General features: G+C 59.1%; 2 protein-coding genes across 3 annotated transcripts in view; both read left to right on the forward strand.

Moving 5' to 3' along the window:
• The window catches only part of INTS3 (integrator complex subunit 3), a 37,991-nt gene extending 35,484 nt beyond the window's left edge, over positions 1–2,507 (forward strand). The window contains exons 26-30 of the mRNA XM_084866747.1: positions 405–572; positions 904–1,004; positions 1,172–1,244; positions 1,444–1,600; positions 1,696–2,507. Of these exons, the coding sequence (XP_084722873.1) occupies positions 405–572; positions 904–1,004; positions 1,172–1,244; positions 1,444–1,600; positions 1,696–1,773 (577 nt within the window). The 3' untranslated portion in view covers positions 1,774–2,507. The remainder of the gene's footprint in view (positions 1–404; positions 573–903; positions 1,005–1,171; positions 1,245–1,443; positions 1,601–1,695) is intronic.
• Positions 2,508–3,336: 829 nt separating this feature from the next.
• Positions 3,337–8,631, forward strand: SLC27A3 (solute carrier family 27 member 3). 2 transcript variants are annotated; one of them, XM_084866779.1, is made up of 10 exons: positions 3,392–4,618; positions 4,924–5,133; positions 5,458–5,616; positions 6,369–6,493; positions 6,826–7,020; positions 7,123–7,213; positions 7,325–7,523; positions 7,726–7,823; positions 7,930–8,060; positions 8,336–8,631. In XM_084866779.1, exons 1-10 carry the CDS (start codon positions 4,000–4,002, stop codon positions 8,510–8,512), a joined length of 2,004 nt encoding a protein of 667 aa, XP_084722905.1. In that variant the 5' UTR covers positions 3,392–3,999; the 3' UTR covers positions 8,513–8,631. The 2 variants fall into 2 exon arrangements, with proteins under 2 accessions (XP_084722904.1, XP_084722905.1); XM_084866778.1 differs by having other exon boundaries at positions 3,337–4,618; positions 7,123–7,523.
• Positions 8,632–17,542: the final 8,911 nt, after the last annotated feature.

Raw genomic sequence — 17,542 nt, forward strand, 5'->3', positions numbered from 1 at the left:
CTGCCTTCCCGGGGGCTGGGCACTGGTGTGGCTCACAGCTCCGTGGAGGGGGCGGGCGGGGCAGTGCTCACACACCACATGTTGTCCTTGGCCTCCCCGGTCCGTTTCCTGAATGTTTTGGGGAAAGGGAGGGGACTTGGGGGCTTCCTTCCCCGCAGGTCCACACGCACTTTCTGCCACCACAGGAACTAGAGAATCTCACTTCCTCTCTGCTGGCTTCTGCAGAGGAAGAAACCAGGCATTCCCCGGCCCAGAGAGAAGAGGGAGGGGGATGTGAGAGTAGGAAGCTGCAGCAGGACTCGGTGGGGCAGGCTGAGGTTCGGGAAATAAGCACACGGGAGAGATCCGAGATTCCTGGGGCCACCGTGTGAGCAGGGTGCCCATAGCCCCTCTCACGCCCCCAGGCCCAGTGAGGAGATGGTCAAGATGGTGCTGAGCCGGCCCTGCCACCCCGATGACCAGTTCACCACCAGCATCCTGCGGCACTGGTGCATGAAGCACGATGAGCTGCTGGCCGAGCACATCAAGTCCCTGCTCATCAAGAACAACAGCCTCCCACGCAAGAGGCAGAGGTGGGAGTGGGCCCTTCGGGACACCGGGCCGAGCTGCCGCTGTCCACCCGCCACCCCAGGGCAGCCCATACTGTACCTGGCTGGCGTGTGGGTGACACCTAGTGGTCCGAAGCTACACAGCACGCAGGGCCCCTTCCCCTCCTCCTAGTGCCCTGTGGCCAGTCCCCATTCTAGCTCACCTCCCTGATCCCATCCCAGCCCTCGGTCCCCTCCCTGTACTGTCCCCTCCCTGTACGGCTTGTCTGTCTTCAGGGGGCCCTGTTGGGGGGAGTGCCTTGCACTCCGGGAGCCTCACTTGGCGCTCAGATCCGGCTCCGTGACTTCCTTGCAGCCTGAGGAGCTCCAGCAGCAAGCTGGCCCAGCTGACCCTGGAGCAGATCCTGGAGCACCTGGACAACCTGCGTCTCAACCTGACCAACACCAAGCAGAACTGTATGCTCGCCGCCCTCCCTGGGTCTGGCGTGCCCCGTGCCAACTGGCTCAGACCGCCCCGGGCCGGGTGGGAGCAGGGCAGAGAAAATCACCCCTGGGTACCGCTTGTCAAGCTCCCAGACCTCTGACTGTTCTCCCCTCCCTGCTGTCCCTCCTTCTCCCTCTAGTTTTCAGCCAGACCCCCATTCTCCAGGCGCTGCAGCATGTCCAGGCGAGCTGCGACGAGGCCCACAAGATGAAGTGAGGCTCCTGGGGAAGTGGTGGGAGAAGGCCAAAGGGCGGGGCCTCCTGGGGACACAAACTTCTTCCTTTAATGACCAGGAAGACCATGGGGTTGGAGAGAAACCGAGATGCTGGCGGGCGGGTCGGGGGGGGGGGGGGAGAAGATGGGAAGGAGGCCAGAGGCCCCACTCTGAGAGCTCGTTCTCCTGTCCCTCAGGTTCAGCGACCTCTTCTCCCTGGCAGAGGAATACGAGGACTCTTCCTCCAAGCCCCCCAAGAGCCGGCGAAAAGCAGCTCTGTCCAGCCCCCGGAGCCGGAAGAATGCCACTCAGCCCCCCAACGCCGAGGAAGAGTCTGGCTCCAGCAGCGCCTCGGTGAGACCCCTCGCCAGCGCAGGAAGGGAACGTGGGGGCAGGGGAGTTGGGCAGCAGCTGTCAGGCTCATGACCCCCCCCCCCAATCTCCTCCAGGAGGAAGAAGACACAAAGCCGAAGCCCACCAAGCGGAAGCGGAAGGGGTCCTCTGCCGTGGGGTCGGACAGTGACTGAGTCCCTGCTCCCAGCCCGCCCCTGGTTGGACCACCCTCTCCTCCTCGGTGAATCAAAGGTTTAACGGCGGCTGGGGAGACGGGAGGGAAGCACCCTCTCTCCCCACCCCAAAACTCAGCTGGTGGGAAGCCTGATCCGCTGCCATGCAGCCCTCAGCCCCTCCTCCCCTCCCGGGGCCTCCAGCCCACCACACTGCTGCTCCCCCGGCACTCGGGTTCCCTCTGAAGCCAGAAGCTTCAGAACCTGGACTGCAGGGAGGTCCTCAGGCCCCTGGCCCTCCCCCAGCCGAAGAGCTGTTTGAATCAAGAGGAGAAATGGCAGAGGGGCGCTGGCCAGACGAGGATGAGAGGAAAGACTAAAGGGTGCGAGTGTCCTTTCTGACGATCCCCTTTAGGTCTTCGTTGCCCTGAGCAGGCAGCTCCTCGTCGCTCTCCATACACTGGTATGAAACGGGCATTTGGTCTGTGACAATGCCGGGCTGCCTGTTCTTTCCGCGGGGCAGATGCCAGAGCTCAGGAAGGAAGCTGAGAGGGCCGCCACAGCCCCACCTGGTGTGCCCTGGAGGCACCCCAAGCCGGGCCGGAGCCCAAGGAGTCTCAGAGACTGTTCCCCAGAACTGTCAAAGGTCCCGTGTCCTTGGTTGTCGTCTTTGGGTTTTTGTGGGGTTTTCTTTGGCAGAGATAATCGTGTTTTAAAAGCTGTTTTTAAATGACAATAAAACAAGCCAGAACCTCTTTTGTGCTGGAGTTGCTGCCCCCACTTACCCTGTGCATGTACAGGTAGTCTGTTTAATTGTGACTTCATAATTTCCCCCTTTTTCCTTCTTGCCCCCCCCTATAATATATATATATATATTTCAGAGAGGGAGAGGGAGATAGAAGCATCAATGATGAGAGAGAATCATTGACTGGCTGCCTCCTGCATGCCCCCTCCTGGGGATTGAGCCTGAAACCTGGGCATGTGCCCTGACCAGGAATCGAACCATGACTTCCTAGATCATACATAGGTCCACGCTCAACCGCTAAGCCACACCGGTCAGGCTGTCCTCTCCTCTTCTTGTCTGAAGCAGAGGGGACTTGGCTTTGTCCCCCATCATTCTGGCTGCCATTGGCAGTGAAGGCCAGGCAGTAAGGCCGAGATCTGTCCTTAACCATCTCAAGTAGAGACTTCCAGAAGCTAGTGTTTGTCATACTCCATTTAGTAAGGCCGAATGCCAACACTCGGATCCCGGACACGTGGGGCGTGCAGTCACCAGGAGGACTCCCTCCCCTCACTGTGTGTGCCCGCAGGAGGAGCTCCTTGGCTGCGCCGATCCCCTCCTTCAGGGCGGTTGGGTGCCAGCTAGAGAGGAGTGAAGGTCAGGCTGACGGCCCACAGTTGCTATTCAGCCTGCAAGCTCCTCTCAGAACCCAGGTTCTCCCCTCCCTCCATGCTGCTCCTCCTTCCTTTGCAAGTCTGAGCCGCCAGAGGCCTCTTTTCCTTCCTCTCTCCTTCCCCAGTTTTCTCTGCCCCAATTAAAACCAGGATGGAAAGCGCTCACTGGCTGGCCCCAATTGTTGTACCCTTGCCCAAAGGGAGGGGCCTCCGCCGCGGCCCCTCCGGAAATCTGGCGGGCCGGGCCTCCACCTTTCCCCTACTTAGCTTTCAGCCCCCACCCATCCCCTGAGGTTGCCGCCGCTGCTGGCAGCTGCAGGGAGGGCATGGGTCTGGCTACCTTGCTGGGACTTGCAGCACCCAACAGGCAAGGGGCCGAGTCCTTCCGTCTTTTGGGAGAGAACAGAGGCACCCTTCCATCACGGGTGCAAGTGAGGGAGAGGTGGACTTTGATCCAAACGTCCTGGCGCTCAGACCTGGACGCCAAAGTCCAGGCCAGATGCCTAAGCCGCCCTTGAGGAGGGACCTAACATGGGATGACCCTGGGATGGAGGGGAGGCGTGAGCACCGCCCAGGGCCCGGTGAGGTGCAGGCGAGCTGCCTGGAGGGAGCGAGCCCAGGGCGGAGCGTAGGGGTGGGGAGGCCGGGAATGCGGGGCCGGCCCCCACCCCCGCCCCTGCTCTCCTCCTGGGGGGAAGGGGCGTGTGCCAGCGCACGCGCGCTCCGGGGAAGGAGCGGTCTCGGAGCCAGAAAGTGAGGCCCCAGTTTCTCGGAAGCGAGTACCAGGCACCAGCAGCAGCCAGAAGCGAGCGGGCGGTGCCAGCCAGCGCCGAGCCGAGGACGAGGGAAGCGATGGCTGCCCTCCTGCTGCTGCCCCTGCTGCTGCTGCCGCCGCTGCTGCTGCTGCGCTTCTGGCCGCGGTGGCGCTGGCTGGCGGCGGACCTGGCCTTCGCGGTGCGCGCCCTGCGGTGCAAACGCGCGCTCCAGGCACGCGCGCTGGCCGCGGCCGCCGGCGACCCGCAGAGCCCCGAGGGCGGCTGCAGCCTGGCCTGGCGCCTCGCCCAGCTGGCCCGCCAGCGGCCGGCGCACACCTTCCTCGTCCACGGCACGCGGCGCTTCAGCTACGCCGAGGCCGAGCGCCGGAGCAACCGGGCGGCGCGCGCCTTCCTGCGGGCGCGGGGCTGGCAGGAGGGCCCCGGCGGCGGCGGCTCGGGGGGCGCCCGGGAAGGCGAGGGGGCAGCCGGAAGCCGCGAGGCGCGGGCCGCGAGGGAAGGGGGTGATGGCGCGGCGCCGCTGGCACCGGGGGCCACCGTGGCGCTGCTGCTCCCCGCCGGCCCGGAGTTCCTGTGGCTCTGGTTCGGGCTGGCCAAGGCGGGCCTGCGCGCCGCCTTTGTGCCCACCGCGCTGCGCCGGGGCCCCCTGCGCCACTGCCTGCGCAGCTGCGGCGCCAGCGCGCTGGTCCTGGCGCCAGGTGAGGCCGGGGCGGGGCCGCAGGGGAGGGCGGGGCGGGGGAAGGCAGAGGGGATGGGGTCGGAAGGGACCCCAGAACTTTTCCTGGGGTTCCCAACCGGTGGGGATCAGCCTGCGGGTTTGCAAAGGGGTGGAGCTGGGTCAAGCCCGGGATGGACCTCCGTACTCCGCTCTCACCCAGATCAGTGCGGGGCGGGGGGAGGGCAGAGTGGCGACCACATAAGCTCAGGGGTGGGAAAGGCTTGGGGGGGGAGGAGGGGGGGGGACGGTGGGGGAAGGCGGACTGTGCTTTCCTGCCGCATCCAGAGTTCCTGGAGTCCCTGGAGCCTGACCTGCCTGCCCTGAGAGAGATGGGGCTCCGCCTCTGGGCTGCGGGCCCGGGAGCCCACTCCGCTGGGATCAGCGATTTGCTGGCCGAGGCCTCCGCTGCAGGGGACGCGCCTGTGCCCGGCTACTTGTCGGCCCCCCAGAGCATGATGGACACCTGCCTGTACATCTTCACCTCCGGCACCACCGGTGAGAGCTGGCCACCGTGCTCACCTCCCAGAAACCAAGGCAGAGGGAGACAAGGGTCTGGGGCAGGAACTGTTCAGGCCACCCCTCCCCCCCCCCCCCCCCCCCAGAGGAGATGGTGACCCCAGCGGCCATGTCCTCTCTCACAACCCTCTCTTTCCTGGTCGTTTGTCCACCTCCCCGGGGATCTTCCCACACTTCCAAGCCAGCCTGGCCCCCTTTCTGAGCTCTGGGCTTGCCTCTGTGCCTCTCTCTGTGGGAAACCCGGCGGGGGCACCGAGGGAGGCGGGGCTTGGCCCTGAGCCCCTTCCCCCGGTCTCCCCCCAGGCCTCCCCAAGGCTGCTCGCATCAGTCACCTGAAGATCCTGCAGTGCCAGGGGTTCTACCAGCTGTGCGGTGCCCACCAGGACGACGTGATCTACCTGGCCCTTCCGCTCTACCACATGGCCGGCTCCCTGCTGGGCATCGTGGGCTGCTTGGGCATCGGTCAGTCTCCCCTCCGCGCCCCCAGGCAGTCCTCTAGCTCAGTGTTTCCCAACCTTCTCTCATGATGAGAATCACCTGGTGGAGTTGTTAAAACACAGATTCCTGAATCCCAACTAAGAAGTGCTAAACTAGGATTTTTGGGAACATATAGGTAAAATTGTATACTTAAGTAGTGCTCTAAGACAGATGTTATATACAGAGCACTAAGTTAGGTATGCAATTTTACCTATATGTTCTCAAAAATTCTAGTTTAGCACTTCTTAGTTGGGATTCAGGAATCTGTGGTTTAACAACTCCACCAGGTGATTCTCATCATGAGAGAAGGTTGGGAAACACTGCTCTAGCTCACATGGAGGGAGCACCTGCTGCGGTGCTCACTGAGGGGCCGAGTCCTTCAGGTGGAGGACGGGAGCGAGAAGGCGGGCAGGGCCCCTCCAGGAGCTCGGGGTGCGGTGGGGGAATGTCACCTGCACAGACCTGCAGACTGAGCAGTCTGGGGGCCATGTGTTCACAGAACTCCGCACCCAGGGGCTGGGAGGGCTGGGAGTGTCAGCCCGGGAGGAGGCAAATGGAGACGAGGGGTGGGACTTGGGGCAGGATTCCGCATGGGGAGAGCAAAGGGCATAACCTCCGAGGCCCAGGTGGAAAAGGAAGAGGGCCCACAGGTGAGAATGCTACTGGGGCGCTGCAGTGGGCAGGGCTCCCCCTGCAGCCCTTAATCTCCCTCTTCCTTTCCTCCCCGCTCCTGGCAGGGGCCACAGTGGTACTGAAGTCCAAGTTCTCGGCCGGCCAGTTCTGGGAGGACTGCCAGAGGCACGGGGTGACGGTGTTCCAGTACATCGGGGAGCTGTGCCGCTATCTCGTCAACCAGCCCCCGGTGCGTGGGCTCGGAGGCGGGGGAGAGCCGCCGGCGGGGAGGGGCAGCTGCCTGGAGACCCTGGGATGGGTGTGGGGGGGGGGGGGAGGGAGAGGCAGCAGGCGGAAAGGGCAGGGCATGGGAGGAAGCCTGGAGTGAATGAGGGACGCCTGATGGGGGGCTCTGAGCGTCCAGGGGGAGGCTTTTTGGGGAAGGACAGGCCGGATTTACGTTGGGAGCCGGCATCTTGGTGTGAACTCCCCTGGCATCTCGGTGTGAACACCCCTGGCACCTCGGTGTGAACTCCCCTGGCACCTCGGTGTGAACTCCCCGGCCCTCTGCGCCCCCCTCAGAGCCAGGCCGAGCGCGGGCACAAGGTGCGGCTGGCGGTGGGCAGCGGGCTGCGGCCGGACACCTGGGAGCGCTTCGAGCGGCGCTTTGGGCCGCTGCGGGTGCTGGAGACCTACGGGATGACCGAGGGCAACGTGGCCACGTTCAACTACACCGGCCGGCGGGGCGCCGTGGGCCGCGCCTCCTGGCTCTACAAGGTGAGCGGGGGCGGGTCGGGGGGCCCCGGGGGCGGCGGGGGGCTGGCGGGGAGGGCGTTCGTGCCACTGAAATGACCCCGTGCCTGGGGCTCCCCTCCCCAGCATGTCTTCCCCTTCTCTTTGATTCGCTATGATGTCACCACAGGGGAGCCACTGCGGGACGCCCGGGGGCACTGCGTGGCCACGTCCGCAGGTCTGTGCGCGGGTGGGGGGGTGGGGGAGTGGGGGGAGGCCGGGGAGGGGCGATCGGCCTGGGAGAAGGGGCGGGAGGCAGGTGTCCTCCTGACGCCCGTTCCTCGGCCAGGGGAGCCCGGGCTGCTGGTGGCGCCGGTGAGCCCGCAGTCCCCGTTCCTGGGCTACGCGGGGACGCCGGAGCTGGCCCGGGGGAAGCTGTTGCGGGACGTCTTCCGGCCGGGGGACGAGTTCTTCAACACCGGGGACCTGCTGGTCTGCGACGACCAGGGCTTCCTCCGCTTCCACGACCGCACAGGGGACACCTTCCGGTACCGCCCCTGCCTCCCGGCTCCGCCCAGGCCCCCCTCCCATCTCTGTGGCCCGGGCCCCCTCAGCCTCGGCTACGTGACCCCCTACCCCGACCCAGCTCTGCACCCAGCCCCTCCCCTCAGGCCCCTGGCACTCCGACCCCCCTCTGACATTCTGCCCACCCGGCCCTGCGGGCCCTGACCCCCACCTCCTCTCTGGCAGGTGGAAGGGGGAGAACGTGGCCACCACGGAGGTGGCGGAGGCCTTGGAGGCCCTGGACTTCCTCCAGGAGGTGAACGTCTATGGAGTCACCGTGCCAGGTGCCCAGCGGGGGAGCTGGGGGGCACCCGGCCCACCTCCCTGCATCGGCACAACCTGGGCCCGGGCACCGCCCTGAGGCTAAGCCTGCCCCCCCCCCATCCCCAGGGCACGAAGGCCGGGCTGGGATGGCAGCCCTGGTCCTGCGGCCTCCCCACGCGCTGGACCTCGGGCAGCTCTACGCCCACGTCTCTGAGCACCTGCCGCCCTACGCCTGGCCCCGCTTCCTCAGGCTCCAGGTAACCCCCCTCCTGGGCCTCTTGCCCCACAGGTGTACCCCAGTCCGTGGCTCCCAAACCCCACACGGGGACACCCCGTCACACCCTCTGCCGAGAGAGCGCAGCTCCTCCCAGGCATGCTCCTCACCCTCCCGTCTGGACGCGGCTCCTCCTCTTCCCTGTCACCTCCTCCCCTAAACCCTTCGGACCTCATGGCCCGCTCTGCCCAGACCCGCCCCCCAATAGAATCCAGGGAGCTCCCCTGAGCCACCGAGCAGAGCACCCTCCCTCCCCAGGAGTCGCTGGCCACCACCGAGACCTTCAAGCAGCAGAAGGTCCGCATGGCCAACGAGGGCTTCGACCCCAGCGCCCTGCCCGACCCGCTCTACGTCCTGGACCCAGCGGGGGGCGCCTACCTGCCCCTCACCCCCGCCCGGCACAGGGCGCTGCTGGCCGGGGACCTGCGCATCTGAGCGCCCGCTGCCCGCGGAGAGGGGCCCGGGGGCTGGGGCGGGGGGCATCGCAGGGAGTGTGGGGTCTTTTCTATCCAGGTTTGTAATCATTGTTTTGTAATAAACACCCAGAGCCAGTCCGGCTGTCTCTCTCCTGTCCGTCCGTCCATCCGTCCGTCCTTCCTCTCTGCTGTGGCACTGCTGCTTCCCGGGTGTTGGCTCCCGGCACAGCGCCCGCTCTCCTGCCCCGACCTCCTGCAGCCTCAGGGTTTTCCCTCTCAGGGGCCCCCAGACGGTCCTGTTCTTTTTTTTTTTTTTTTTATAAATATATTTTATTGATTTTTACAGAGAGGAAGGGAGAGGGATAGAGAACTAGAAACACTGATGAGAGAGAATCATCAACCAGCTGCCTCTTGCACACCCCCTACTGGGGATGTGCCCGCAACCTAGGTACATGCCCTTGGCCGGAATCGAACCCTGGACCTTTCAGTCCTCAGGCCGACACTGAGCCAAACCGGTCCCGGCCAATCCTGCTCTTGGAGAACCTGCTGACGGATGTCTCTGTGATCCTGGGGTCTGGTCCCAACCTCACTCCCTGAGCTCAGGGCCCCGCTGCTTCACACACACACACACAACCTCCCAGAGCTGCAGGCCCAGGGCTGACAGGGCAGCGGAGGTCAGAAACACTGCCCCAGGCTGTCTCCACAGAACAGGCGCGGGCCTGGGGCCGAGCCTCCACCAGGAAAAACAAAGGTCTGGTTTGGGGGAAAGGATACTCCAGGCGCCCAGCTCCCCGCACAGCCCGTCAGAGGAGGAGAGGGCCAGGCAGCCTCCCCGACTCAGATCTTCCCCATTTTACCTACTCTTGGCCCTGCGTTCCCTTACGGGGCAGGCTGGGCAGGGATGTTCCCTTACGGGGCAGGCTGGGCAGGGATGTCCCCTTACGGGGCAGGCTGGGCAGGGGCAGGCTGGCAGAGATGTCCCCTTACGGGGCAGGCGGGCAGGGATGTCCCCTTACGGGGCAGGCTGGCAGAGATGTCCCCTTACGGGGCAGGCTGGGCAGGGATGTCCCCTTACGGGGCAGGCTGGGCAGGGATGACCCCTTACGGGGCAGGCTGGGCAGGGATGTCCCCTTACGGGGCAGGCGGGCAGGGATGTCCCCTTACGGGGCAGGCTGGGCAGGGGCAGGCTGGCAGGGATGTCCCCTTACGGGGCAGGCTGGCAGGGAGCCGCAGGCTCTGGGAGCGGGAAGACCCTGCTTGGAGCAGGGCTCCTCGGAGTGCGCCTGTGCCCGTGGCAGCAGGAGGGATGGAGGAATCCAGGGAAGAAGGCCCCTCCCCACGGCCCAGAAGAGGTGGCAGAAAGTCAGTCATTTAAAAGCTTGAAACGATGACACTCCTGCTCCTAGAACTAGGTCTCTGTTTTAAGCTGTGGGTCCTTGACATTTCCTGCTACTTTCCCCTTCCAGCCCCTCTCCCCAACATGAGCGTCCAGAGGAGGGGCCTACCACCAAACGGGGCCCCTGCTAACCTCCCCCCACCCCCGCCCCCACCCCCGCCCCCCGTTCCAAAATCCGCTGCCCACTCTCCACCAACAAACCCAATCCGTGTCACCAACCGACGAGTGGAGGCGCACGCTGGGGTGTGAGTGCCATCTCCCCACACTGACCAATGACAGTCCCTCCGCTTGTTCTGTTCTCTCTCATCTGCCTAGGCTGCCTGGGGGATGGGGGTGGGGCGCTAACTCAGATGTAGCTGCTTCCCTTGGCTGGCAGGGCACTCACACAGCTGCCCCTCCACTATGGTAGCCGCCAGCCACAGGCTCCTGGCAGGCAGGGACTCCCAGTGTGGCCGGTCCGAGCGCCGTGAGCTGTAAGTGTGAACTACACATGGGGCTTCAGACTTCTCACCGAAAAAGGAGAATTGAAAGATTTATTTCATAATTCTTTTATATTGCCTACAGGTTGGAATCCGATTTCGGATGTATTGAGTTAAATAACATATCTATTAAAATGAACTTCACTTGTTTATTTTACTTTTAGAATAAGTTTTAGAATAACATGAACCATGTTGTATTTCTACTGAACAACACTGGCCTAAGTTTCCTTGCACCTCGTTCTCCAAAACCACAAATGCCGGATGGAACATGTCACTCGTACCTAATCGGTGTCCTGCTCTTGAGCGAGGACAGCTGGGAGGAGGGCTGTCTGTCCCAATGGGCAGAGTGAGGTGATAGGTGGGCATTCTGTCCTCCAGACAGAGCTTCTGCTCTGCCCCAGCTTTGTCACAGAGGCCTTAGTGGTAGAAATTGAGAGCTGCAAGAAGGCACATTTATTATTATTATTATTATTATTATTATTATTATTATTATTTTAGAGGAATAGGGAGCGATGGAGGGAGAGAGAGAGAGGGAAACATTGACCGGTTGCCTCCTGTAAGCACCTAAACCTGGGATTGAACCCAAAACCTGGGTATGTATCCTGACCGGGAATCACCAGCCACCTTTTGGTGCACAGGATGACAATCAACTGGACCACACCTGCCAGGGCAGGGGGGCACACTTTTGATCCAAAGAAATTTGGTTTTTCGTTTACCACAATTAAAAATAAAATACAGCCGAGACCGGTTTGGCTCAATGGATAGAGCGTCGGCTTGGGGACTGAAGGGTCCCGGGTTCGATTCCGGGTCAAGGGTGGCATGTACCTTGGTTGCGGGCATGTCCCCAGTAGGGGGTGTGCAAGAGGCAGCTGATCGATGATTCTCTCTCATCGATGTTTCTAACTATCTCTCTCCCTTCCTCTCTGTACAAAATCAATAAAAAATATATTTAAAAAATAAATAAAAATAAAAATAAAATACATATGGCCCATGGCCACAGATAATGGGGCAGAGAGGGCCTGGGGTGGGGGCGGGGGTGGGCTGGAGAGGAACAATGGGAGGGGCGGGGAACATATGTAATGTCTTCAACAATAAAGAATTATTTTTAAAAAATAAATAGCCCAGCCGGTATGGCTCAGTGGTTGAGCGTCGACCTATACACCCAGAGGTCAGGGTTTGATTCCGGTCAGGCCACAAGCCTGGGTTGCCACGCGGTCCCCAGTGTGGGGCGTGCAGGAGGCAGCCCATCAATGACTCTCTCATCATTGATGTTTCTATCCCTCTCCCTCTCCCTTTAACTCTGAAATTAAGTAAAAATATTAAATAATGAATAAAATTTAATAAAAATTTAAACACTAGGTTATCCTGCTAAGACACACGTACAGTGAAGTAAAATAAAAGGGATTAGGAGATGGTCCGCAGAGAGAGAGTAAGCGGGTCCTCGGGGGCCAGCTCCCCCTGGGGAAGCGGGGCATCCCGTCCGGGCTGCCGGTGCGGAGGGCGGAGGGACCGGAGACTTGTCTGCGCTGCTCAGACCGCGGCCACAGGGGTCCCCGCCGCGGCCAGAGGAGCCGAACGAGAAACATCCCTGTTTGTTGGTTTGGTTTCAGCCAGCGGGCTAAGAATGGGTTCATGCTCTCACAGGGTTAGGGAGACCAAAAGGGTACTCCATGGCATGCAGAAATGACAGGCAATTCCGGCTCCCTTGTTTGTGGGCGGTTTTCTGGGGCCCGGCCTCGGCCGTCCCTGCCTGAGGTCTGGGGGCGCGGCTGGGCCCAGAAGCAGAGGCTGACCGTGCGGCCTGCGGAGCGGGAACAGACCCTCCGCCAGCCCGGCCCCGCGCCCCTGGCGGGGGAGGCCCCGGCGGCCCGGCCCGGGACCAGCGGGGCGCTCCGGAGCCGCGGGGTGGGAAGGGCGCCCCCGGCGGGCAGCCGGCTCCATGCCCGGTACCAGCCGCCGCGGCGGCCACGTCCCCGCGAGGAAGGCGGGGCGGCCCCGGGGGCAGGGAGGAGCCCCTCCGCGGCTTCCGACCCAGCAGGGCGCCTGCGCACTGGGAGCGGGGCGGGTGGGGTGGGGTGTGGGGGGCGGACATGGGGGGGAGGGGGGTGGGGAACCCCACGCTCTCGCTAAAAGTAAAAGAAAAGCGGAGGGCGGGGCCCGAGTCCCTGCAGTTCTCCGTGGGCCTCTAGGGGGCGACCGCAGGAGCAGTTGTTATCTGAGCTATAATGCACATTCCTTAAAATAAAATCCGCCCTTTAAAAATGTACACTTGGGTTTTAATGCATTCACAAATTTGTGCAACCCTGGCCACTACCTAATGCAGGACATTTTAAAAATATATATTTTTATTGACTTCAGAGAGTGAGGGAGAGGCATAGAAACGTCAATAGTGAGAATCATTGATTGGCTGCCCCCCACTGGGGATCGAGCCTGCAGTAGGGCGAGTGCCCTTGACTGGAATCGAACCCACAACCCAATCAAATTCAGTTTGCAGGCCGACGCCCTACCCACTGAGCAAAACAGCTAAGGCTAGGACACTTGCATCACTCCCAAAAGAAACCTCTAGCTCAACCTGCCTGGCTCAGTGGGTGCGCGTCTACCTATGAACCAGGAGGTCATGGTTGAATTCCGGGTTAGGGCACATGTTCCTGTTGTGAACATGATCCCCAGTGTGGGGGGTGCTATAGGCAGCCCATCAATGATTCTCTCTCATCATTGATGTTTCTCTTTCTACCTCTCCTTACCTCTCTGAAATAAATAAAAAATATATTTAGGCCGAAACCGATTTGGCTCAGTGGATAGAGTGTCCTCCTGCAGACTGAAAGGTCCCAGGTTCGATTCCGGTCAAGGGCATGTACCTTGATTGCGGGCACATCCCCAGAAGAGGGTGTGCAGGAGGCAGCTGATCCGTTTTACTCTCACATTGATGTTTCTGATTATCTTCTCTCCCTTCCTCTCTGTAAAAAATCAATAAAATATATTTTAAAAAGAAAAAGAAACCCCTACCCATTAGTAGTCACTCTCCAGTTCCCCTCCCCCTAACCCCTGGCAATCATTAATCTATATTGTGTCTCTATGGATTTATTTATTCTGGGTATTTTCTACGAATGGAATCATACAATATGTGAACTGTGTAGATGGCTTTCACTTAACCACTTTTCCAGGTTAATCCCCTTTGCAGCATGTATCAGTTCTTCATTCCTTTTTCTTTTTTCTTTTTTCTGCAAAAAGCTTTATTGCTTCATTTGGTCCAGTGCATGGGAGAGGGCTCCAGGGTGGTTGAGAGAATGGCTGGTTTCGGGGAGAGGCGCAGGCAAAAGCCAGGCACCAGGGGGTGCAGAGGGGCCCCACAGGCCTCTGGGCTCCAGGGGCTCAGCTGGAGGGGGCGCCTTTGGCAGAGACACCCGCCCGCCCAGCCTGGGCCGCAGCCTGCGGAGGGGAGGCAGGTGTGGCCCCTCTTCTGGATGAGCCTCTCCTCCTCCCCCGGAAGTGGTTCTCCAGGGGTCAGCGCTGCGGGCCTGGGGCAGAGCCAGGGCTGCAGGCCCAGAGGCCGGCTCAGCTCCTCTCCCAGGCCGGGCGGCGTGCATGGCCCCCGAGTTGTGGCCCTCATCTCGGGGCGGCTTCTGCTCGTCCTGGAGAAGGCGGCACCCGCTGGGTTTGCATCTGTAAGAGCCGCCCAGCGCCCTCTGCTTCTCCGCCAACGCGAGGAAGACATGGCCCCCGCCCTCCAGCCACAGCGTCCGGAGAGGTAGGTGTGGGCGCCCCGACGGCTGGCCAGGCGGTGGACGGCAGCCTCAGGCTCGGGGGAATATTTCGGACGAATTTGGGAGCCCCTGGTTGTTCGGCAATAGGAGTTACGGTGTGCTGTTTGGCAATCGGAGCAGCAGGTGTGTTGTCTGGTAATAAGGAGCAGCAGGTGTGTTGTTCGGCGATCAGGGGTTAAGGTGTGTTGGCTGGTCTCAGAGGTGGTGCGGGAGGGGGTGACTGGGAAGAGGGCGGAGGGCGGTCGGAGGCTGGCAGAAGGGGCGTCCCTGGGTCCGTTCCGTCCAAACACAGTTGAAGCAAGAGACACACCCGGGACCTCCAGGGGCAGTGCCAGCACTTCCTTCCTTCTTATGGCCGAATCATACCTGTGGGCTGTGCATCCGCAGTGTGTCAGCTGAGGGAAATGGGGCTCTCTGAATAACACCGCTGTAAAAGTTCATGTACAAGTTGCTGTGTGGACATGCATTTTTCGTTCTCTTGGGTATCCAGCTCGACATGGGATTGGTGGGTCTTATGGAGACTCATTTAACTGTGAGGAACTGCCACGCTATTCCCACAGTGGCTGCATGTCACCTTCCCACCAGCAGGGTATGAGTTCCCGGGCTCTCCCTCCTCCTTGACCACATGTGTCAAACACAAGGCCCGCAGGCCAAATCCAGCCCGCCAGGCCTTGCAATGTGGCCCGCACCGCGCTGTCATCACTGCACTCTGCTGTCAGTTTATGACATTGTCAGTTTATGACTGTTCAGTAAACCATTCGGCCCGCGATTTAGGCTGGATTTTAGATTTTGGCCCCTTCTCTGATTGAGTTCGACACCCCTATCCTTGACTATCAATCCTAGTGGGTGTGACGCCTCTCGCTGTGGTTTTGGTTAGCATTTCCCTGATGTCGAGAGAGAACATCTTTTCCTGTGCTTCCTGGCCATTTGTGTATTTCCTCTGGGGAAATGTCTATGGTAATTATTTCCTTGTTGTTGTTTTTTGTTTGTTTATTGTTCATCCTTACCCAGGGGTATATTTTCCCCCGCTGATTTTTAGGGAGTGGAAGGGAAGGAGGGAGTAAACATCAAGGTGAGAGAAACACACTGATTGATTGCCTCCTTCCCACGCCTCAACCCAGCTGGGATCAAACCTGCAACCCAGGTACCTGCCCTTGACCGGGAATTGAACCCGAGACCCTTCATCAGCCCGTGGTCTGATGCTAGGGGCTTAATCACAAGGAACAACAGGAGCCTGTGATTAATAGAATCGAGATCAGTGGTCGGCAAACTTATTCGTCAACAGAGCGGCAAACCGTGGCCCGCAGGCCGCAGTGTGCCAACCACTGCTCTAACCACTGGACACCCCAGCCAGGGCTTTCCTTGTTTTGTTTTGTTGTGTGTGTGTGTGTGTGTGTGTGTTTTAATTGGGCTGTTTGCCTTTTTACTGTTGAGTTGGGAGAGGGTTGTTGCTATTGTTTTGAATGTAGTCTGCACTCCAATTCCCTATCAGATACATAGTTTGCAAACATTTTCTCTCGTTCTGTGGGTTTTCATTTACTTGATAGTATCCTTTGAAAGACAAAAGGTCTTAAATTTCTATGAAGTACAGTTTTATCTATTTTTTCTGCAGGGAGAATATTGCAAGTGTTAGTTTTTCCCTAAGGACAAATAGATGTGTTACATTTTATTGGGGAATGTGATTGTTAGTAGTTAGTGGTGTTATTATTTGAAACTATTTTATGTATATTAACACACATATTAGGAGTCACTGTTTTCAGAGCAAGAGAACAAAAGGTTTCATATAAAATAAAATGAGAGCCCTAGCTGGTTTGGCTCAGTGGATAGAGTGTCAGCCTTAGGCCTGAAGGGTCCCGGTTTGATTCCCATCAAGGGCACATGCCTGGTTTGCAGGCTCGGTCCCCAGTAGGGGGCGTGCAGGAGGCAGCCAATCAATGATTCTCTTTCATCATTGATGTTTCTGTCTCTTCCTCTATGAAATCAATAAAAATATATGTAAAAAATAAAGTTAGTAAAGTAAAAATTTTGTATTTCACTGAGAATGCCTTGAAGCTCCCTGGAGGAGGGCTGATTCCAGATTGGGGACAGGAAGCACTCAGGATGATCCTTGAGGCATCTTGTGCCAGAAAGCAAAAATATCAAAGAACTGGATAACAGCAAAAGGACACAGAGCTCCCACTGCCTAAAATAGGGCAACCCAGCCCTGGCCGGCGTGTCTCAGTTGGTTGGAGGGTCGTCCTGTACAAGTAAGAGTGGTGAGTTCAATTCCCAGTTAGGGCACATGCCCTGTAATACTTCCAACCATAAATATAAAATTTAAAAAAATCAGTACAGCATGTCCTCAGGTGAGGATTTCAAAAGAAAATAATGCTGAAACTGGTTTGGCTCGGTAGATAGAGTGTCAGCCTGCAGATTGAAGGGTCCCACGTTCGATTCTAGTCAAGGGCATGTGCCTTGGTTCCGGGCACATCCCCAGTAGGGGGTGTGCAGGAGGCAGCTGATGGATGTTCCTCTCTCATCAGTGTTTCTAGTTCTCTATCCCTCTCCCTTCCTCTCTGTAAAAAAATCAATAAAATGTATTATATACATTTAAAAATATTTAAGGAAAAGAATAATGAATGCACTTGAAACACTGACTGTACAACATGTAGCAGTTCAGAGAGATGCTAAGGGGATGTGAGGATAAAGGGAGACGGAGAAAAACTGCCTCCATGGAGCACTAATGGCTTTGTGTATATTCGTAGACAAAGGAAAGCATTAAGCATTTCTCCTGGTGTGGATTGTATGTCCGGGTTACCAAGCTGTTCTGGTTGATGGAGAAAAGTTCCTTTGTCCTTTAAATTGATGAGAGAGTCGAAACCGGTTTGGCTCAGTGGATAGAGCATCGACCTGCGGACCGAAGGCTCCTGGGTTTGATTCAGGTCAAGGGCATGTACCTTTGTTGCGGGCACATCCCCAGTGGGGGGTGTGCAAGAGGCAGCTGATCGATGATTCTCTCTCATCGATGTTTCTAACTCTCTATCCCTCTTTCTTCCTCTCTGTAAAAAATCAATAAAATATATTTTTAAAATAAAAAATAAAAATAAATTGACGAGAGAGAAAGAGAGAGAGAGAGAGAGAGAGAGAGAGAGAGAGAGAGAGAGAGAGAGAGAGAGAGAGAGAAGGCAGGAGAGAAAAACACCTATGTGAGAGAGAAGCCTTGATTGGCTGCCTCCTGCACGCTCCCTACTGGGGATGGAGCCTGGAACCCAGGCCTGCGCCCTGGCGGGGGAGGGGGAGCAGAGATCCTTACAGACGACCTTCTGGCCTGTGGGCACACAAGTGGGAAAATGCAAGCCCCTGCCCGCAGAGAAGTCCCACTCCAGTAGGGGAGACACAGGAGACGTGAAATGAAACGTCACTCGGTGACA

The sequence above is a fragment of the Pipistrellus hanaki genome (assembly GCF_964339955.1).
Source record: "Pipistrellus hanaki genome assembly, chromosome: 18".
NCBI lineage: Eukaryota > Metazoa > Chordata > Mammalia > Chiroptera > Vespertilionidae > Pipistrellus > Pipistrellus hanaki.

Excerpts from the sequence above, each read along its gene's own strand:
- SLC27A3 (XM_084866778.1), top strand. The coding sequence starts at position 4,000 with ATGGCTGCCCTCCTGCTGCTGCCCCTGCTGCTGCTGCCGCCGCTGCTG. Across the intron at positions 5,134-5,457 it reads CTTCACCTCCGGCACCACCG|GCCTCCCCAAGGCTGCTCGC; the intron begins GTGAGAGCTGGC and ends GTCTCCCCCCAG. Across the intron at positions 7,524-7,725 it reads CGCACAGGGGACACCTTCCG|GTGGAAGGGGGAGAACGTGG; the intron begins GTACCGCCCCTG and ends CCTCTCTGGCAG.